This window comes from Schistocerca nitens, chromosome 1, assembly GCF_023898315.1.
Source record: "Schistocerca nitens isolate TAMUIC-IGC-003100 chromosome 1, iqSchNite1.1, whole genome shotgun sequence".
Lineage (NCBI taxonomy): Eukaryota > Metazoa > Arthropoda > Insecta > Orthoptera > Acrididae > Schistocerca > Schistocerca nitens.
In genome coordinates, this window is record NC_064614.1 from 1,108,390,432 (window position 1) to 1,108,414,132 (window position 23,701).

Genomic DNA, 23,701 nt, shown 5'->3' on the forward strand with positions numbered 1-23,701 from the left:
TCTTCAGAATGTAACAACTTTAATCCCAGAAGATTTAGTACACCACATCCTACAGATAACCTAGAGTAAATTATACATAACTTGAAACAGTATAGTTTCACATTCTTGAGAAAGACGTATTTTAGATTTCTGAAGTTTCCAGAGTTAGATTGGAAGTACACATGCTGGAAAATATCAGATAATGATGCTTGGTGCCCCACAATTGGAGTTGAGCTGAGGTGGTAATCAGAATGAGCACCACAAAAGACATTACCTTTCCTGTCTCCTTCCTACCTGCTTTTAAACATGAACATCTCTTACTTGCTTCTTCTTAGTACCCACTGCATACCAATGATGGAAGAAAATATTTTTCTTTCCTTTATTGAATCTCTGAAGTCTCACTCATGAGACAGTTCCGAAGAATGGTGGAAAAGAGGCTACTATGATACAACCAAGTGTGTTTGGAATCCACATAACTTCTAACATTAGCACTCCTCCTGACAGACCTGTCTTCCAGAACATGAATTCTTGTATTCCTTCCTCTGGTCAGTTCTGGACGTACTTTATTGCTTTTCCAAAAGAAACACATCCTGCTATTCCTGAGTGTCAGTAGTTAATGTGATTCTTATAATAGTAGTGACAGCTGTCAGAAGTTTGGAGTAATTCGTCACACACATTACTACTTGCATAGTATGTGTCCTAATGAGTACACAGGACTCGTTATGATACAAAATTTAACAAATGATTGTGAACAAAGTGCATAACCTAGGGAGTAAGGACATTAAGAAGTTTTCGATAATCAGTTCACCCTTCATGATATCGAGGTCTACAAAGTATCTGAACCATATATTCCTGTCTGCAACCGGGTTGCTGTGGCTCCTTGTGCTGGTCCACTCACCCATAAGCTTTCTACAATGTTATATCAGAATTTTGCTACTGAAGTTAATCTCTGCATAGCTTACTGTCTAAACACACACACACACACACACACACACACACACACACACACACACACACACACACACAGAGGCTGTAAGAGACCCTCTCCCAGCATAACAGAAGACAAATTGTCATTTTTAACATTCTTTACTTGGTCATATCAATCTCGGTGACAATACAGGTTTTTATGCAAAGAAGGACAAGTGTCTGCAAGCAGAGGAAAGCTACAGTTCAACACAAGCAGTGAAACATGCAACACTTACACTACTGCAGGGAAGATATCCCAACTTGTAAACAACTTTAAAAAGAAAGTAACATGCTTTCACAATAACCACACCATACACCTAATGAAATAAAAATAATGTAGTCCCTTGGCAGTGCTGTATGTAGAACTCACAAATTATCACACAAATTAACTCTCATTCATTTAAAGACAAACTTAAGAGCATGGGAACACTCACATTAAGCTTCTTGGTACTATCAGCAGGGTTACTGTGATGATGAGGTTCATTTATACGCCGCAGCATTGGATCAATTGCTGGTAGTCCCACTAGAGTTAGAAGGTCCACCAACATTGCAGACTTCACTCTGACATCTAATGGAGAGTCGCAGCCCAGTGATGGGGATAGGTTAACTTCTAACAGCCATGGTTTTAGTTCTGAGTCCACCAGGATGTCAAAACCATACAGTTCTGCAAAAAGTTCATTAAGTGTCCAAAACTGAGGGGAGATTGAGTCTCAGGTGCTATGCATGAAATCCATGGCTTACAGGTACAATGAGTGATATAGAGTATAAAGTTCAGAAACAAACTGCTACTATATCTTAGATTTCACTGACCCCACTGTCCAATGTAAAATGCAGCAGCTGTCTTAAAATAAAGAACCAGCAGATTTACTTTATGACAGTACATTAATTGGGATAGCAATTAACATTCCGAGTCCTACTTTGAAATATTTTAATTTGTGGACTATACATGAAGTCTGTAGTTTCTTCTCACTTTACTATGGAAATAAAATCTATATTCCATTAATTGTTCTATAATTTGAACATGCTGCATGATTGTAATGCCCTTTTCTCAATTCCTATGATACACACAAAAAATAAAACTTTTATGACCCACACAAATTTGACAATCTCCAGAAATTATCTTTAAGCATGCAATGCAACTCTTAGCACCTATCCTCAAATGTCTCTACTTAGGTCATGCAGACTAAATTTCAACATGTTAACGCTCATCATTTATAAGGCACCACGAATATAAATGGACTGCCTCTGGAATGTTACAGAGTTGTTTATTGATACAGGCATTTTTTATATACCAATAATTAAACACTATGAATATATTTCTTGCAGTGACACTCATGCACACACATTTGGAGTACATACAAAACAGAAATCTCTTTTCTGCCATTTAGAGACCATATTAAGTAATATTGTAGCTATGCAGCCAATAAATGCTGAAAACGTAAAATGCTTTAGGAGAAACAACACAATTACAAGCAGTTTCTAAGACATGCAGTCCATTTCTCCCACCTAAACATATTACAATGAAGCTTACTTTTTCGTAATACCTGAAAGTGACATGAAAATTGACGAAGTTTCTTATATCAGTCTCACTTGCTACGAAGAACTTTTGTCAGTAGTGTAACCATAGTTCTATGTGTATCTGAATTAAAACAGTTATATAGCTCAGCCAAGAATTTCTTACAAACTCCATCATTGCGTTGAACCACTTTAAAGTACTTATTCAAAATTGAAATGGCCAAAGGAAGCTGTCTGGTGAAATGATGTACAAGAAAGAATCACACAATTATGACAAATTATGTAGGGAAACCATAAAAAGAATCACTTCGAATGTATGCAGGTTAAGTTTGAAATGAATTTCCATCTAGTATGCAATATTTAAACTTCAGTCAGTACATTCATAACCGTAATTAAACTGCTTGGAATGGAGTTAAGGTAGTTCAAAAAAGAATTCATCAAAAATGCAATTAAGCACAGTGTGTAAGGAACTTCTGAAAAGGGAGAAAGCTAGTATGATATAAACATATAAATAAAAAATACTACAACACTTAGAAAATGAAGCAGTCGATCTGCTGGGGAATGGGGCCTTCTGCTGTAAGCACATGGTTACTATCCCATTTGAGTGATCAATAAGAAATAGATGGGGGGGGGGGGGATGTAGATTAGAGTTTTCTTTTCACATTTCAATAAAACTGGTATTTCACATATATTAAATTACTGTGCCATGCAGTACAACAAACTGTTAATAGACTTCAGAATGACTACAGGTACGAGGGTAATCCAAAAAGTAAGGTCTCCTATTTTTTTTATAAGTACATAGACCTGTTTATTGCTACAATGGTTTACATCAGTTTACTGCTTGAACATTTAGCTATTTTTCAATGTAATCACCATTTCTGTCGATGCACTTTTGTAGACGCTGTGGCAGTTTTTGTATGCCCATGTCTTACCAGTTCGCCGCCATGCTGTTTAGAAAGTTATGAACCTCTTCTTTCACCTCGTCATCAGAGCAGAATCACACAATTAAAGCTGATAGGTACTGTGAGACTCTGAAAAAACTCAAACGGGCAATTCAGAACTGGATAAGAGGAATGTTGAGCAAGAACATACACTTTCCCCATGACAACACCTGCCCACGGCAAACCGTTGCTGTCCTACAATAGTTTCAGTGGAACACAATCACCCACCCACCCCCCCCCACCCACCCACCCACCCACCCTATAGTCCTAACTTGGCGCCCAGTGACTATCACGTTCCCTAGGGTAAAAAAAAAAAAAAAAAAAAAAAACATTTCACCAGAAAGCGATTAAGCTCCAATGAAGAGGTCAAAGAAGAGGTTCATAACTTTCTGAACAGCATGGCAGTGAGCTGGTATGATATGGGCATACAAAAACTGCTACAGCACCTACAAAAATTCATCGACAGAAATAGTGATTATGTTGAAAAATAGCTAAATGTTCAAGCTGTAAACTGATGTAAACCATTATAGAAATAAAAAGGTCTATGTTCTCATAAAAAAACAAATAGGAGACCTTACTTTTGGGATTACCCTCGTATGTTGACATGAGCTACATATATGGGAAAGGAAGATTTTTATTTATACTGCAAGGCTGACTGAATACACATCCAAACTCACTGTCTCTGCAACAGCTCTGTGATAGTGAAAAGTGCTGGATACCAACTGAAAGTGGAAGTAATATCAGCAAAATAACTGGACAATATTTTAGCTGTATCTCTAGTGTTCTTCTGACGACTACCACAACTCTTAACAGCAGTAATGTAGCAATCTTGCTTATTACTGAGATGTTCAGCATCATCTCTATGACAAGTGCATTTCAAACAATGGAAAATCCAGGTTATTTAGTGGGAGAGTTTTGGCCAGGAACTCCTCACACATTCCTGAACAACAAATATTTTACTTCTACCCGTCTACCAGACTGCATCCCTTGCATGAAAATGGAAACAACAACTCAGATGAAGACCTGAAAGCACAACATTAATGGAGTGAACTGCATCTAACAAAGTAAGAAATTGGGAATTTCAACCACTTCAAATGAAATTAACTACAAACTGCATTACTGCCCTTTTTACAAGTTTTCCAGATTCAATGTAGATTTGACTCAGTTTTTAAAAATATAGGTAACTATTTTCTTTGAAAAATACCTATGTAATCAAATAAATATTAAACTATCAATTGCCAATAAACAGCACCTATTTACTCAAACTGAGGAGGAAGCAGCTTTTTTAATTGAATAAATTTTGTTGGTACAACCACAAATAGCATCTAGTAGTATAATGATACCTTATAGTTAATGTTGTTGTTGTTGTGGTATTCAGTCCTAAGACTGGTTTGATGCAGCTCTCCATGCTACTCTATCCTGTGCAAGCTTCTTCATCTCCCAGTACCTACTGCAACCAACATCCTTCTGAATCTGCTTAGTGTATTCATCTCTTGGTCTCTCTCTACTATTTTTACCCTCCACGCTGCCCTCCAATACTAAATTGGTGATCCCTTGATGCCTCAGAACATGTCCTACCAACCGATCCCTTCTTCTGGTCAAGTTGTGCCACAAACTTCTCTTCTCCCCAATCCTATTCAAAACTTCCTCATTAGTTATGTGATCTACCCATCTAATCTTCAGCATTCTTCTGTAGCACCACATTTTGAAAGCTTCTATTCTCTTCTTGTCCAAACTATTTATCGTCCATGTTTCACTTCCATACATGGCTACACTCCATACAAATACTTTCAGAAACGACTTCTTGACACTTAAATCTATACTCGATGTTAACAAATTTCTCTTCTTCACAAACGCTTTCCTTGCCATTGCCAGTCTACATTTTATATCCTCTCTACTTCGACCATCATCAGTTATTTTGCTCCCCAAATAGCAAAACTCCTTTACTACTTTAAGTGTCTCATTTCCTAATCTAATTCCCTCAGCAACACCCGACTTAATTCGACTACATTCCATTATCCTCATTTTGCTTTTGTTGATGTTCATCTTATATCCTCCTTTCAAGACACTGTCCATTCCATTCAACTGCTCTTCCAAGTCCTTTGCTGTCTCTGACAGAATTACAATGTCATCGGCGAACCTCAAAGTTTTTGTTTCTTCTCCATGGATTTTAATACCTACTCCAAATTTTTCTTTTGTTTCCTTTACTGCTTGCTCAATATACAGATTGAATAACATTGGGTAGAGGCTACAACCCTGTCTCACTCCCTTCCCAACCACTGCTTTCCTTTCATGTCCCTCGACTCTTATAACTGCCATCTGGTTTCTATACAAATTGTAAATAGCCTTTCGCTCCCTGTATTTTACCCCTGCCACCTGCAGAATTTGAAAGAGAGTATTCCAGTCAACATTGTCAAAAGCTTTCTCTAAGTCTACAAATGCTAGAAATGTAGGTTTGCCTTTCCTTAATCTTTCTTCTAAGATAAGTCGTAAGGTCAGTTTTGCCTCACGTGTTCCAACATTTCTACGGAATCCAAACTGATCTTCCCCGAGGTCGGCTTCTACTAGTTTTTCCATTCGTCTGTAAAGAATTTGTGTTGGTATTTTGCAGCTGTGGCTTATTAAACTGATAGTTCGGTAATTTTCACATCTGTCAACACCTGCTTTCTTTGGGATTGGAATTATTATATTCTTCTTGAAGTCTGAGGGTATTTCGCCTGTTTCATACATCTTGCTCACCAGATGGTAGAGTTTTGTCAGGACTGGCTCTCCCAAGGCCGTCAGTAGTTCCAATGGAATGTTGTCTACTCCGGGGGCCTTGTTTCGCCTTAGGTCTTTCAGTGCTCTGTCACTCTTCACGCAGTATCGTATCTCCCATTTCATCTTCATCTACATCCTCTTCCATTTCCATAATATTGTCCTCAAGTACATCGCCCTTGTATAGACCCTCTATATACTCCCTCCACCTTTCTGCTTTCCCTTCTTTGCTTAGAACTGGGTTTCCATCTGAGCTCTTGATATTCATACAAGTGGTTCTCTTCTCTCCAAAGGTCTCTTTAATTTTCCTGTAGGCAGTATCTATCTTACCCCTAGTGAGACAAGCCTCTACATCCTTACATTTGTCCTCTAGCCATCCCTGCTTAGCCATTTTGCACTTCCTGTCGATCTCATTTTTGAGACGTTTGTATTCCTTTTTGCCTGCTTCATTTACTGCATTTTTATATTTTCTCCTTTCATCAATTAAATTCAATATTTCTTCTGTTACCCAAGGATTTCTACTAGCCCTCTTCTTTTTATCTACTTGATCCTCTGCTGCCTTCACTACTGCATCTCTCAAAGCTGCCCATTCTTCTTCTACTGTATTTCTTTCCTCCATTCTTGTCAATTGTTCCCTTATGCTCTCCCTGAAACTCTGTACAACCTCTGGTTCTTTCAGTTTATCCAGGTCCCATCTCCTTAAATTCCCACCTTTTTGCAGTTTCTTCAGTTTCAATCTACAGGTCATAACCAATAGGTTGTGGTCAAGAGTCCACATCTGCCCCTGGAAATGTCTTACAATTTAAAATCTGGTTCCTAAATCTCTTTCTTACCATTATATAATCTATCTGATACGTTTTAGTATCTCCAGGGTTCTTCCATGTATAAAACCTTCTTTCATGATTCTTAAACCAAGTGTTAGCTATCCAGAATGAGATTTTCAATCTGCAGCGGATTGTGCGCTGATATGAAACTTCCTGGCAGATTAAAACTGTGTGCCCGACCGAGACTCGAACTCGGGCCTTTGCCTTTCGTGGGCAAGTGCTCTACCATCTGAGCTACCGAAGCACGACTCACAGCCGGTCCTCACAGCTTTACTTCTGCTGTGAGGACCGGGCGTGAGTCGTGCTTCGGTAGCTCAGATGGTAGAGCACTTGCCCGCGAAAGGCAAAGATCCCGAGTTCGAGTCTCGGTCGGGCACACAGTTTTAATCTGCCAGGAAGTTTCATATCAGCGCACACACTGCTGCAGAGTGAAAATATCATTCTGGAAACATCCCCCAGGCTGTGGCTAAGCCATGTCTCCGCAATATCCTTTCTTTCAGGAGTGCTAGTTCTGCATGGTTCGCAGGAGAGCTGCTGTAAAGTTTGGAAGGTAGGAGACTAGGTACTGGCAGAAGTAAAGCTGTGAGGACCAGGTGTGAGTTGTGCTTCGGCAGCTCAGATGGTAGAGCACTTGCCTGCGAAAGGCAAAGGTCCCGAGTTCGAGTCTCGGTCGGGCACACAGTTTTAATCTGCCAGGAAGTTTCAAGTGTTAGCTATGATTATGTTGTGCTCTGTGCAAAATTCTACCAGGCGGCTTCCTCTTTCATTTCTTAGCCCCAATCCATATTCACCTACTACGTTTCCTTCTCTCCCTTTTCCTACACTCGAATTCCAGTCACCCATGACTATTAAATTTTCGTCTCCCTTCACTATCTGAATAATTTCTTTTATTTCATCATACATTTCTTCAATTTCTTCGTCACCTGCAGAGCTAGTTGGCATATAAACTTGTACTACTGTAGTAGGCGTGGGCTTCGTGTCTATCTTGGCCACAATAATGCGTTCACTGTGCTGTTTGTAGTAGCTTACCCGCATTCCTATTTTTTTATTGATTATTAAACCTACTCCTGCATTACCCCTATTTGATTTTGTGTTTATAACCCTGTAGTCACCTGACCAGAAGTCTTGTTCCTCCTGCCACCGAACTTCACTAACTCCCACTATATCTAACTTTAACCTATCCATTTCCCTTTTTAAATTTTCTAACCTACCTGCCCGATTAAGGGATCTGACATTCCACGCTCCGATCCGTAGAACGCCAGTTTTCTTTCTCCTGATAACGACATCCTCTTGAGTAGTCCCCGCCCAGAGATCCGAATGGGGGACTATTTTACCTCCGGAACATTTTACCCAAGAGGACGCCATCATCATTTAATCACACAGTAAAGCTGCATGCCCTCGGGAAAAATTACGGCTGTAGTTTCCCCTTGCTTTCAGCCGTTCGCAGTACCAAAACAGCAAGGCCGTTTTGGTTAGTGTTACAAGGCCACATCAGTCAATCATCCATACTGTTGCCCTTGCAACTACTGAAAAGGCTGCTGCCCCTCTTCAGGAACCACACGTTTGTCTGGCCTTTCAACAGATACCCCTCCGTTGTGGTTGCACCTATGGTACGGCTATCTGTATCGCTGAGGCACGCAAGCCTCCCCACCAACGGCAAGGTCCATAGTTCCCGGGGGGTGTTATAGTTAATACAGTATACTTTAAGAAAAGACAAGCAAGTTGCAGGATTCAATTTACATATTATAGTTAATACAGTATGTGAATTGAGTCCTGCAACTTGCTTGTCTTTTCTTAAAGTATATCTTGTCTCATTCCACATCCCTTAATGGTTTATCTTCTTGGTGGGATTTACAGAAAACAACAGATGGATGGCTGGATGGATGTAAAAGCTACAGCAGTCAGTGTTCATATTCACCAAATGATGTACAAGGCATTACTGATTGTTATCCCAATGTTCAGACAGGCAAATAGCTTATACAGTTATGCAACATTTGGTCTGCCTTGCACAGCTTTGATCTTGATGACCTCTTTCTGTTGAGGATGTGGACAGTGGTAGTCGAAGGCGGAAGTTGGAGGTGAATACTAACATCTCCAATGCCCATAGTCTTGCCACTAATGAACACTATCCTTCCTAAAGCCCGACTCACTCCAAACCTACAACCTTTTTCATGGTCACCATGACCAACTATATCCTCAAACACAATTACTTCACCTTTGAAGGCATCACCTACAAACAAATCTATGGTAGAGCAACAGGCACCTGACTGGAAGCATCCTATGCCAATCAATTAGTCATCTGGAGGAATCCTCCTCAACCACCCACAATACCAAATCCCTCACCTGGTTCAGATTCACTGATGACGTTTTTGTGATCTGGACCGACGGTGATTACATCCTGTATATATTCCTCCAGAATTTCAACACCTTATTCCCTATTAACTTAACCTAGTCCTTCCCAAACCAACTAGCCACCTTCCTCGATGTTGACCTCCACCTCAAGGATGTCTACATCTGTACTTCTGTCCACATCGAATCTACCAACCACCAACAATACCTCCCCTGTAACAGCTGCCACCCATTTCGTACTAAGAAGCCCTTCCATAAGCCTAGTCACCCATGGTCATCGCATCTGCAGTAATGAATAGTCCCTTTTCAAATATGACAAAGGTCTCACCAAGACCTCCGCATAGCAAAATTACCCTTGAAACCTTATCCAAAAATGGGTCTCTAATGCCTTGTCTGTCCAGTCACATTACCCCTCCTACGTACCCACTGTCCGGCCAAAAACAAGAACTCCTCTCACGACTCAGTACCACTTGCAACTGGAGCAAGTGAACAACATTCTCTGCCAGGGTTTAGGCTACCTCTTGTCATGAGGATTATTCCCCCACCCCTACCACAATCATTCTGTCGGCCCCCAAGCATACATAATATCCTTGTCCATCCAAACTACACCCCTGCTTGCAGCCCCTTGTCTCATGGCTCACATCCTTGTAGTACACCTAGATGCAAAACCTGTCCCACACATACTCCCACTACCACTTACTCTAGCATTGTCACAGGCATCTCTAAGCCAATCAAAGGCAGGGTTACCTGTGAAAGTAGCCACATGACCTACAAACTAAGCTGTAACCACTTTTTTCTTTTTTTCAGGACCAAACGGTGAGGTCATCAGTCCTGTGATTCTGAAGTTAGTCACAGAAGAAAGAGGGTCTGCTAAAATTGGATGGATCCAGTCAGGGGACTCAAATTATAAAATAATGAAAAATCTAAAAACTGGAAACTGGAAAAAAAGGGGCAGTCTTTCCATGGGGGAGTGGTCATGGGGTCCCATACCGAGAAGACAAGAAGAGAGGTCCCAACCACAACCACCCTGTCCCTGCTCCAAAGTAAACTAAATAAAAACCACTAACTAAACTAAAACTAAATAAAAACCACTTTCACTGAGGAAATTGAGAACCAGTTCAACCATCCATGAATCGTATGCTAATATTAAATTTATAGAATCAGGAAGATTACACTTAGCACAAAGTGGGGGGGGGGGGGGAAGAATGAAAAAGGAGAGAGAGAGAGAGAGAGAGAGAGAGAGAGAGAGAGAGAGAGAGAGAGAGAGAGAGAGAGAGAGAGGGAGGGAGGGAGGGAGGGAGGGAGGGAGGGAGGGAGGGAGGGAGGGAGGGAGGGAGGGGGGAGGGAGGGGGGAGGGGGGGAGGGGGGACTTTCCACCATGATGTGAGATACCATCAGTCTGGCTCCACAACCGCTTTGTGGTGGTGGCTCATTACATAGGAGGAAACAATTGGTGAGCCTGGTATGGTCAGTGTGTAGACCACATAAAACAGTGGACTCCTCCTGAGAGGAGCAGAAGAGAGATATCATTTAATTTTTGAGCAAAGAGAGATTTGATGTAAATCCGCATATCTGCAGCTGGAATCATGAAAGGAAATGGGGTGTTTAGTACCTGCTTCTCTAGCCAAACAGTCAGCCAGTTTATTCCCTCGGATGCCCTCATGACTTGGGACCCAGAGAAAGACAACTGAGCAGGCAGCACGGCCAAGGACAGAGAGAAGATCATGGACAGCAGAGACCAAAGGGAGATGAAAGTATCATCGGTCAATAGCCTGCAGGCTGCTCATGGAGTCTGAACAAATTAAAACACTGTGGAGGGAAGCCTGAGAAACAAAAAGGAGGGCCCTGTGAATGGCTAGAATCTCTGCTATGAACACACTACATGATCCCAGGAATAAAGGGTGTTCCAAGCCAGTAAGAGACATGAAAGCAATCCCATCTTATCAACTGTCTTAGAACCATCAGTGTAGAAGATGGTAGCACCCTGGAACTCTGCAAGGATGGCCCGTACGAGGCACCGGAAACAATGGGGGCGACAGATATCTTTGGACCCTGGAACACTTTCTCCTAATCTGTGGTCTAAGCACCATCCAAGGTGGGGGGGGGGGGGGGTATGGGAGGAAAGACATGTGGTGCATTCCAGTGAGTGGAGATCCCGACGGGAGAGAGGGGGGGGGGGGGGGGGAGGAAGTGAGACACATGCCAACCAGCAATCCCTCCCAGGAGTGGGTGTCATGAGGAGACATCCCTCACTGGCAAAGAGGACAGGCTACACAGGATGGTCAGGAAATTGGTAAATGGGGATTGCCTAAGAAACCAAGAGTTGGCTCCGCCTTATTTGTAGAGGGGGAATCCTGCTTCTGTGAGGAGACTGTCAATGGAACTAGTGCGAAAGGCACCAACAGACAGACGCACCCCACAATGGTGAACAGAGTCAAGCAGTTGCAAAGGGGAAGCAGCCGCTCAGCCATGCACCTGACTACCATAATCTAGTCTGGACAAGACCAGAGCACAGTAAAGATGGAAAGAGTCGTATGGTCTGCACCCCAAGATGTGCGGCGCCGGAGGTGGAGAGCATTACACTTTCACACACACGTAGTCTTTAGATGGCTAATATGGTGCAGCCATGTCAGCTTTTTATCAAAAATAAGGTCCAAGAAACAGGACTGTGCTATCCATCGAGGAGCTCATCACCTAAATAGTGTTCGGGATCGGGGTGTACTGTGGGTAAATGACATAACCTGCATTTTGGAGGGAGAAAACTGAAAGCCATGGCAGGTTGCCCATGTAGAGGCGTGTCAGTTGGCACCTTGGGGCTGGCACTCAGCAGCTACCAAGTGGGAGCTGCACCAGGTGCAGAAATCATTGCCGTACAATGCCAGGGTAGACAAAGGTCCAACAGAGGTTACACGACCATTGATGGCTATACAGAAGAGTGTGACACTTAGCACAGAATACTGTGGGATACAGTTTTCTTGAATGTGAGGGGCATTGAGTGAAGTGCTAACTCATTCCAGAAGAGCCGGTGAGAGAAAAACTTGTGGATAAAAATTGGAAGGGGACCACTACTGCAACCACCGTATTGCTTTCTATGTGGGCGTGACCTCTACCAAGCTGTCTGTCTGTATGAACGGCCAATGCCACACCTAGCAAGATACAGCTGGACCACCAGTTGCTGAACATAGTGTCCAACATTATCCTTCCAGCCAACACCAGATTTTCAGAACTGTGAAGGTGGGAACTCTCAGTGCAATATACTTTAGGATCATGTAACCCTCCTGGTCCCAACCTTTGCTAGTCCACCCCTCCATCTATCCCCTTCCCTGCTCCCACTTCTGTACTACAAATGCCTTCTATCCCACCAACACATGTGCCATTCTTTTCCCCTTCTCTCCCCCCCCCCCCCCCCCCCCCCCCACAAATGGCTGGCTCCTGCACCTAGCAACCAGTTCCCCTTCAATCCCTGCAAGCTCCCACAGACAGCACAGCATCTTCCAAGCCCACCCCCCCCCTACCCTGGTGTCCCTCCCTTTCCCCAACCCATGCTGCCTCATTATCACCACCACACAATCCAGCAGATTACTGCTGACCATTCAGAGACTGTATATGTGTGTGTGTGTGTGTGTGTGTGTGTGTGTGTGTGTGTGTCACACACACACACACACACACACACACACACACACACACACACACACACACACACACCCCTAAAAATGTTCACAAGCAATTTCTCCTTCCTACTTAGCATTAAACATACTTTTATTACTGATTTTGGATTAAGAAAATATACAGGCAGAGTGGAAGGGACAACACTGCAAGTTAGACTAAAGTGACCAATGACGCATTACCTATATTGTGAATGTATATTAAGTACTTGATTCAGATCCCATCACCGTAGCTATCTTAAAATCAATCCCCATCGTACTTGAAGCTGTCACTATCAATTTGATATGAGCAACAACTGTCAAAAGCTTTTCGTCTGTAAGTGCATTTTCTAGTCACAAATATTATATTACAGAAAATATAGGGAGGAAACCATAAGCCTGTATCATTTAATTCCTTGGCCTGCAATACAACCACAAGAATGAAACATCTTGAAGGCCACTGACCTAACAACAACAAACTGCCCAAGCTACGAGAGAAACTTTGTTTCCAATGTCATCTTCCAACTGTGAAAGTCTAGAATTCAGAGAGTCCTCACTGTTTAATCTACCTGACATCTAAATAAATGTTTCAGTCTGCTTGCTCATGAAGGTTGTCATAACAGTGTAACTACATGCGAGAGAGTCAGCTCGGTCCTTTAGCACCATTTAGAAAAATTATGCAAATTTTCAAAATGAGTTCTCCTCAATACCATTTTTTTAAAAATACAGGAATTACCATAAATGATTATGACAAGAGAAGGAAGTAAAAACTTTACAGTTTACTCACCAAAACAGTTGTGTGTATGTGGGACAAACATACGGCAAGCTGCTACAATTGGTGGTGCTGAAGCTAAAATAGACTTTACAATGACTTCTTCAATTCTTGACATCAAGAGCGCAGTGTCAGTTCCTGCAGCACGTAAATGCCTCAGTAAAGCTGACAGTGTCCACTTGTGACCGACGTCCTCAGCCTCAGGGTCATCACTCCTAAAATGCAAAGAAGTCCTTACCGCAATTAAATTTTAAAATGAGGTAGAGTTTTATACCTCATTTGGCTCAACAATGTCATGCATTTGGATTATTACCTTCAATTTTAGACCATTACAGAATAATTTGCTTACAATTATTCTTCTTTCCAATGTCTATTTTTATGAACAGACCGTCAAAAACTATTTACTTTCTGTGAGATGAGCTTTGTTCATTTCTGTTTTCTTTAACTAGTTTCCTCTGAGTTTCTCTGTTAATCTACTGTTAACTGCAGTCTTTGTTCAAATCTAACTACATTGCTAAGTATCTCTGAAAGAAATGCTGATACATTTTTGTGAAATCAATACCATTTTATGGGACAATTTGTATATTCATTCCTTTGAAGCTTACCATGAGAATAAACATTACTAGGTACATGGACTAGAAGATGTTTAAGTTCAATGTGGAGTTTATAATTAATGTACTGGTCAATAATAACTGCATATATATTGTTGCTGGACTTGTCTTTCATAGCGGTAATTTTGTTTACAGGCCAATGAACAGAGTTTGGACTAGAATTCTGCGAACAATGTTAGGTAACTGAATATCATCAACTCTTCAAAACAAACAAACAATATAGCAGCAAACCCCACATATGCTCTCAGGAGGCACAAATAATGTGTGTTCCATATTTAATTGGTGGTTTGGAGTGACATCTCATCTCACGGCAATAATGGGAGCAGTGAGCTACCATGCCAAATTGCTCTGCCTGACTTAAGTGCTGTATCGCAAAATGTTTGTTGCGTGCACCAGCCTCGTGGTAGCAGTAGCTCGCAACAGCCTGGCACTATGGTTGGGCAGCCTTAGGCCTATCTCCTGTCTCCTGCACCCATCAGCTTTCCTTGTGAATCAGTCTATCTATTAGCGAAACAAGTCAAAATCCTCACTGTAGTTCCTAAGATTAGCATTCACAAATAACAGAAAAACATGGTGGGGACTTATAAAGTCCCCACCATTTTTTCTGTTATTGTATATACATCTGTTATTTATAAATATAAATAATCTCTTACACTTTTATCAATGACAGCATCACAGTTTGAGCTCAACATGACCAGAAATTACTACTGCAACTGATCTTTGTGCCTTAATCTTTGCGCCTTTCTTATGGAAGGTATCACACTTGTTGAGCCTGAGAGCGCTTTAGGCTTCTAGAGCAAAGGCCACCCTCAAGGCAGCAATACACACTATAACAGGACATCTGCAGACTTAAGTTAATCCAGCCTTAAAAAACTTTCATATAGAATGAATTCATTGAGATTAACAACAACTTGTGGCATCCTCCGAACTACTTTGTCTTTGGGATTTTTATCCCTTCTGATCATGAAACTGTTTTCAGACTGCTATTAGCAATAATATTTCAGTGACCATCCATCACAGCCTTGTGAATTTGAATGTTTCTTCCATTGTACAGGTCATCCACATATTACAGAGCATACTCTCTCACTAGCATACTTAGTTTGCTAAGAATCCTGCCTGATACATTTTTTAACAAAAACGCTCCCTCACACTAATACCACTTTATACTTCTTAAGTTAGCCAATAATTTACAAAACTCTTCTCAGGTGACACATTAACATGCCTAATAATTCAACTAGTTGACGATCTTCCCATTATCTTTAACTGTAACTGGATATCATTGTATTCTCATTTACTACTGCGACAGATGGGTGATGGAACTATGTACTTAAACTCTTAACAATTTTTCCTAATATAATTTCCTCAGCTCACATGATTTAATTTGACAGTATTCCATTAGTGTTCAGTAGAAATACTACTATCATGAGTGTAACAGAATGAGGCCCCACATTATACCACAAAGTTAGGATTCATCAAGTGCTATGTACACAGGTATATGATGCAAATATTACTTTTCAATATTTGTTTACCTCATTAGCCTTTTGCTTGCATTAAAGTTTGAGGTGCTAAGGATGACTGCAACTATGACTAACATTCACCCCCCCCCCCCTCTTTATTATGGTCTAGATCTCCCAGTAAACAATTTTATCCCCAATTCAAAGCAGTATATATATAACAGAGGGAAACATTCCACGGTTTGTCTTGAAATATGTCTGCTTGTGTCTGTATGTGTGGATGGATATGTGTGTGTGTGTGCGCGCGAGTGTATACCTGTCCTTTTTTCCCCCTAAGGTAAGTCTTTCCGCTCCCGGGATTGGAATGACTCCTTACCCTCTCCCTTAAAACCCACATCCTTTCGTCTTTCCCTCTCCTTCCCTCTTTCCTGATGAGGCAACAGTTTGTTGCGAAAGCTTGAATTTTGTGTGTATATTTGTGTTTGTTTGTGTGTCTATCGACCTGCCAGCGCTTTTGTTTGGTAAGTCTCATCATCTTTCTTTTTATATATATATGTTCAACAGGATTCTTCAACAGTACCAAATTTAAAAAGCTATTTTCCGGTCTGCAGTGATTATCACCCACATCTGACTTTACACAAAGCTACGCTCCAAAAATAACTTCCCAACAGATATAAATTTCTTTAATGTTAATAAATTTCTCTTTTTCAGAAATTTTCTTGCTACTGCCAGGTGGAATTTTATATCCTCTTTATTAGATACTTTGCTCACCAAATAACAGATTTCACCTATTACTTTCCCAATCACCTGATTTAATATGAGTAAATTTCATTGCATTTATCAAGACATTATCTGATCTTTTATTCTTTCTCTTCTGAAAGAATTTGACACACCTCTAAGTTTTTGTTTACTCACCCTAATTTTTGTTTGGTTTCATTCACACACAGATTGAATACCAAGGGGGATATGCTACAACCCTCTCTCACTCCCTTTTTAAATACTACTACCCTTTCATGGCCTTTTTATTTAAAATGTAGATCTACCTTTCCTCATCGTATTTTCTAAGGCAGTCTTAATGTTAGTATTGCCTCGCATGTTCTTAAATTTCTTAAGAATTATTTATATCCCTCAGCTCCTTTCTACCTGCTGTTCCATTCTTCTGTAGATTATAATTTGTCATTACCCTCCACCTTTGGTGTTTGTGTTCTCTCTCTCTCTCTCTCTCTCTCTCTCTCTCTCTCTCTCTCTCTCTCTCTCTCTCTGAGGGTATTTAGTATGTCTCATATTCTGCATGCCAGGGGAAGCAGTTTAGTGAACACTGGTTTCCTCAAGGATCTGAATATTTATGAAGGAATGCTTTGTTTAGACATATGTCACTCAGTGTTTTATCAAACCATTATCTAAGATTCACATAAACTATCTCATCTTCACTCCATTCCTCTACCCTTTCATTAATTTGTCTTCAAGTTTCATGCCTGTATAAAGTCCCCCTACACATTTCTTCAACATAACAGTTCTTAGTAATAAATGTTCATTGAATAACAGCATTCTCCACCTCCACACACCTACTACACCATGTGATTATTTCTGGATGTGGTCAACACTGAACAAATATAGTCTGTGGAAATGAGGATTATTAAGATTCTCCTCTCATGACACCAATTTATGGGCCATAATACACATCACTTGATTATAATTTCAACAGTAGAAAATCCAGCTTCATTAATGAGCTGTCTGCTACTCCAAACATCCCCAAATTATATTTACCTGTTCGTACACTGAACCGGAGACCATGGTACCAATCACCACATTAACAAAATGTTAACATGAAATTGAAGCGCAAACATCAATACTGATTAAGGAGAAGTAACAATAGCAGTTGAGCACTGAATTACTCAAAAATTTGCCAGAGCAAGAAGCATGTTAGCATGTTAGCATTATTAATAGCTAACATGTTCTGATTGACAAAAGGAGAAAATATAAAAATGCAGCAAATGAAGCAGGCGAACATATACAAACTTCTAAAAAATTAGACTGGCAAAAATGCAAAATGGCTATGCAGGAATGGGTATAGCATAAATTTAAGTCCATAGAAGCGTGTATAATTGGGGAAAGATAGATGCTACCTACAACAAACTTGAAAAAGATGTTTGGAGAAAAGAGAAGCAGCAGTATGAGTATCACGAGATCTGATGACAAGCAATACTTACTAAAGAAGGGAAAGGAGGAAGGAATACGCAGAGGAACTATACAAAAGAAATGAACTTTAAGGCATTAGGATAATGTGTCTCATAAGGAAACCCGGGAGATATATTATAAAAATCTTGATGAAAGAATATATGAAACCAATCTGTACATGACCTGCCTTCATGGTTGAGAAATGAAGGTACATTACAAAAGGTGCTGGAAATGATCTCCCTTCACCTGTACACACAGTTCAACAATGCACTGCACATTCACGATTGTTACTGCCAGAGTCCTGGGCATGACTGCCTGGATTTCGCAGTGAATGTTCTCATCTCTTTGATTGTGCATGGCTTGTTCTTGCACACAATACCTCAAGGTGATCCACACAAAAAAGTTTGGAGATCAAGTCAGTGACCATGGGGGCCATAATACTTTGGAAACCACAGTCAGGGAAAAATGATTCCATCAGTCATATGATGATGAACAGCATGTTGTCCCATTATGTTGGCACCAGCCAAGTGTCAGCTCTTCGTCATCCATCTGTTTCATACATTCATGAAAAAATACTGATATGTCCTTTGAATAAAACAGCACTGGAAGAAGAAAATCACATGTAACACCATGAACAATAAGCCACGCTACACTGAAACATGAGACCCACAAACAGCTTGCAGAAGATCCCAGTGCCACATTTCACAAATGCTGCCATGTCTACAAGTTGCACAAGAACATCCACTATGAAATTTAGTACTCTGGCAACATCAATCACAAACATGCAGTGCCATATTGAACTACGTATACAGGTGGGGGAAGATCATTTAGCACCCCTTGTAAAGTACGCTTCATTTCTCAGCCGTAAAGGTATGCCATAAACAAATTTCATTTCATGTCCTCTTTTTAATTAAGATTTTTTACAACACTTTTCCTAAGGTCCCTTATGAGAGGGATACTCTGCATAAATGGAGCAGGTAGTAGATGAGATGGGAGATACAATACTGCAAGAAGAATTTGAGAGAGATGTAATCCAAAAGAAAGCCCCTGGAGTATACGACCTTCCTTCAGAATTATTTGGATTTGTGGAAATACTGTTTACCTAGTCTGCAAGATATATGAAACAGGTAAAACTGCTTCAGACTTAAACAAAAATGTAATAATATCAATTCTCGATAAAGCAGTTGAGGATCGGTGTATTGCTGAACCATCAGTTTAGTACGTCACACATGTAAAATACCATCATGAATTATTTACAGATGGAAGGAACACCTTGAAAAAGCCAACTTCAGGGAAGATTAGTTTTGGCTGCAAGGAAATGTAACAAAACACATGGCAATATTGGTCCTATGACTTACTTTAGGAGATAGGGTAAAGAAAGCCAAAGACACATTTACAGCACTTGCAGACTTGGAAAAATGCTTTTGACTGTGTTGGCTGGAACATATAATTTGAAATTTTGAAGGTGATAAATTACAGGGAGCAAAAGGTTATGTATCGAAACAATCAGCAATCAGTTGCATAAAAGAAATTTAATTTGTTAATCACTTTCAGGCACTTTGTGCCCTTTTTCAGAAAGTTATACCGGTCGCATTATTTTTGAGTGTCAACAGTAAGATGCATACAGCAAAATGCTGTGGTCATGTGGTTCATAGGACCGGATAAGATTTTTTTTTTTTTTTTTAATGCAACTGGTTGCTGATTACTTCTATATATACAACTGCAGTTGCTGAGGATGAATAAAATACTAGAGCTACAAGTTATCTAGAACTTGTAAAGAAACTAGCCTGATGTTCTTAAACAGTTGATCATGAAGAGCACACTGTTGTTGGGAAGGAAGTGAAAAAGGGTTGTGCCTGTTACTGATGTTATTCAGTTGGTGCATTGAGCAAGCAGTAAAAGAAACCAAGAACTTTGGAAAGGGAATCACCCCAAAGTTCAGGGAGAAGAAATATAAGCGTTGAGGCTTGCCGATGACATTCTAATTCTGTCAAATTTGGCAAAGGACTTTGAAGAGCAGGTTAACAGAATGGATAGTGTCTTCAACACAGGTTATAAAGAGGAATATCAACAAAAGTAAACCAATGGTACACAAAAGGAATGTATTTAAATTAAATGATGCAACACTGAGGAAATTATATTAATAAATGCTGCACTAAAAGAAATGAAATTATCACATGGCATTATTGGCCGGGAGACCCTGTATGGCGTTGTTTAATAGTGTACTTCACATCTTTCAATTTGATGCCACTTTGGCAACTTCTGTGTCAATGAATACCAGATGAAATGATGAGAACACAAACACCCAATCTCTGAGCAAAGAAATTCCCTGATATGACAAGAAATCAAGATTAAAATCCCACAATCTCGAGGCAGTAATGCTAACCACTAGACCATGAGCTGCAGAGTGACCCACTAAAAGTAATATAGTAGATACATTTTGTTATTTGGCCAGATACAATACTGAAGATCACTGAGGAGACAGGATATACAAAGCAAACTTGCAGTAGCAAGACAAGCATTTCTGAAAAACGAGGAATTTGTTAACATCTAATATCAATTTCAGTGTTAGGAAGTCTCTTCTAAAGGTATATGGAGTACAGCCTTGTATGGAAGTGAAATGTGGTCAACGAGCATTTTAGACAAGAGATTACAACCTATTGAAATGTGACACTACAGAAGAAAGCTGAAGATAAGAACAACAGAGAGAATAAGTAATGAAGAGCTGCTGAATCAAATTGGGGAAAACGCAGTTTTATGGCTCCAAATTACTAAAATATTATCAGTTGATAGATACATCCTGCAGCATGAATCAATTGTCAGTTTAGTAATAGGGTAAGTGTTGGGGGTAAAAAAAATGTAGAAGACCTAGGATGAATACAGTAAGCAGATTCCAACGAATGTAGACAGCAGCAGTTATGCACAGATGGAGATGCTCATGCAGGATAAAGTAATATGGTGAGCTACATTAAAATGGTCTTCAGACAGGAGACAGTGACAATGTTCTGATCCCTTACAGGAAAATTTTGTCCAATAGGCTTCATATGACCAGCTACTGCAATGCAACTAATATAAAGGGACCTCATAAATAAATACCTATTGGTCCCAGCACAATGTCATATAAACTTTTTCGCCGTCTTACACAGACAGCTAATAAAATTTTTGATACAAACCTGGTCTCAGGTAACAAGTAAGAGACAGATTATAATGCAATAGAAAACTTGGAAAGCACAATAGCAAACTGGAAAATAATGAGTTCAAAACTACTACAGAAATTCCAACATACATAAACAGTGTGGAGCAAAAAGGAACAAACAGGGCATATCAGTTTTGTGACGAAAACTGAACAAAATTAATCCAGCATTCAACATGTTGAGAGGCAACTCAAGAATTTCTATGATAAAAAAATAGTTTCTTCAATTAAATCTACGATACTGTATGAAAAATTTACACATGTGACACTGACTAATGCTGAGATAAAAATTTATTCCTTATCATCTATCACTCAGGAACATTTCCAGTATTTTGGAATTAACAATTTTTTCTATCACTGACCTGTTCTTAAGCCATCAAACAAATTACATTTGAAAGCCACTCTTCTTACTAACTGGATCAGTCATTTAGGCATATAAATGTAACACTAGCACACTTTCAGAACTAGCAACACAAAAACAGACATACTTAGGTATGGTAAATATTAGGATGATTAGAAGTAGCACTTACTTAACATAATCAGAGTGATATTTGTTGATACTGTAGTTGCAGAGGTGCATGCATGGATTCCATAGGTGTTTGCCACCTGAGTCATATTTCACAGTAGCAAAGCGTACCAGACCCTCTTCATATAAATAGACAAGTAAGGGATCATACGATGTAACAACAACGTAGAGTCGCAAATCACATTTGTGTCCATCAACCAGCAAAGGATTGTCAATGTATTTTGCAACAACTACTGTTTCTTCTAAAGGCACCTGTTCTGGCTGAAATCAGAAGATTCATTTCAGGAATTGCATTAGTAAGAGGGTTAATTTCTTTGACTTGAATAAGGCTCAAGTAAATAGAGGCATTGTCTTCAATATCTAGTGTTTGAAATATAGACTCAGCTGTTCAGATGTTAGCACTTGTTAATGTTACTCAACAAAAAATATACATGATGTGTCGAGAGAGTAATGCTCACACTATTAACAATGTAGATACCACGGCCACGTGATGAGGCAACTGGCTTTACTATCCATGGACCTTTGTTTCGGTGGTGACTTGAACATAACTCGCGATATTCTGCTGGCATCACAAAGGTCTGTGGGATAAAATCAAAATGTTTTGCCCCCTTCAGCATCTGCATCTTCTCTACATTCTTGCACAACCGATCCTTACGTGTCAGTTCAAAAGACCTATAAGAGAGAAAATTCGCTCTCATTCATTTAGAATGTGTGTGTGCTTTCAAGGAACTGTTTAAAAGTATTTAAAATGTTTACAGTTACTGAATGCACTATGTTCTACACACACACACACACACACACACACACACACACACACACACACAATCATTTTCTCAGTATATAAACTAAACAGTCCCTTCATCACCCAGCTTCTACATCTGACTGCCTCCCCCTATTCAGTAACATGAGTTCGAATGTTTGGGTCTTGCTAATAACATTCACTACAGATGACATAAAAAAAATGATGGTATATGTCCTCTACTTGGTAACTACGGACTCAGCAGCTCACTGGATATACTAATTTCATAGTGTTCCTGCGGAATGTGTTGCTCACTGGGTGTTGCCACTAAGCATTTGCACACTAAATATTGTGCTTTGACACAGTTGTGTTGCAGTATTCAATCAGCAGTTAATATCCAAAATGAACAGCAGGTAATTATTTCAAGAGTGTACAAGGATTCTGACATGAGTAGGGGGAAGGAAGGGGCAGGAGAGGAGGGTCGAGCTCATTTCGTGATGAATGATGGTCTAGTTTCGAGTTTTCATGACAAAGGGCTCTTGGTACACTTAACGCTAGTCAATATCCATCACATTTTCTGACGTTCTTCAACCTGATATTTAACTGATACATTTGTTAGTCTGGGGAGACAGGATGAGGGTTCAGCTGTCCTTGCTGGATATGCCCTTGACTTTTTTTAAATAACATAAAATTTTAGCAATATCATCTGACAATGTCTAAGAAATATTTCTGGCAATGTCTAAAAAATTTTAATTCATTGCAGTTACTGTACTTCAACTAAGACAGTGAGATATTTATTTATATGAAAAATATTGTAGGACTTTTAAATGATTATTTTGTAAAAAAACATCATAGTTTAACACATTGACTGCCATGGTATAGTTGGGTTACTGACCCCTTGGGGCCATTTACTTTTTTTCAATATCCTGCCTTAGTTTGCTCCAAGTAAACTTGTTAAGTGCAAATAAAGTGAAAATTTGGCATTTTAGTACCCTTTTTTAATTTTTTGTGAGAGTTACATTTGCTACATTGCTAATAATTTTAGGTTTGTACTCCTGTCAGTTTTTCTTTCCACAGCATGATTTGTGTAAGTTCCATTATTGCTTTCCTGCATTGTTGCTACAGTCTTTATTCAGTGTTGTTTTCTCTGTAACAAAGTGATACTGTGGCAGAAGAAAATGTCTCTTAGAAGTTATGAAGATGCACAAAGGCATGCACAGCAGCTTTTAGATGAAGTTATGGACATAAATGAT

General features: G+C 39.9%; 1 protein-coding gene across 2 annotated transcripts in view; it reads right to left on the bottom strand.

Annotated features, from left to right (window-relative positions):
• LOC126198852 (tubulin polyglutamylase TTLL5) overlaps positions 1-23,701 on the bottom strand; it is a 215,010-nt gene that overhangs the window by 52,349 nt on the left and 138,960 nt on the right. For both annotated transcript variants that reach the window (XM_049935443.1, XM_049935451.1), the window contains 4 exons: positions 22,168-22,381; positions 21,714-21,970; positions 13,763-13,962; positions 1,380-1,609 (listed from right to left, as the gene is read on the bottom strand). In XM_049935443.1, the coding sequence (XP_049791400.1) occupies positions 1,380-1,609; positions 13,763-13,962; positions 21,714-21,970; positions 22,168-22,381 (901 nt within the window). The remainder of the gene's footprint in view (positions 1-1,379; positions 1,610-13,762; positions 13,963-21,713; positions 21,971-22,167; positions 22,382-23,701) is intronic.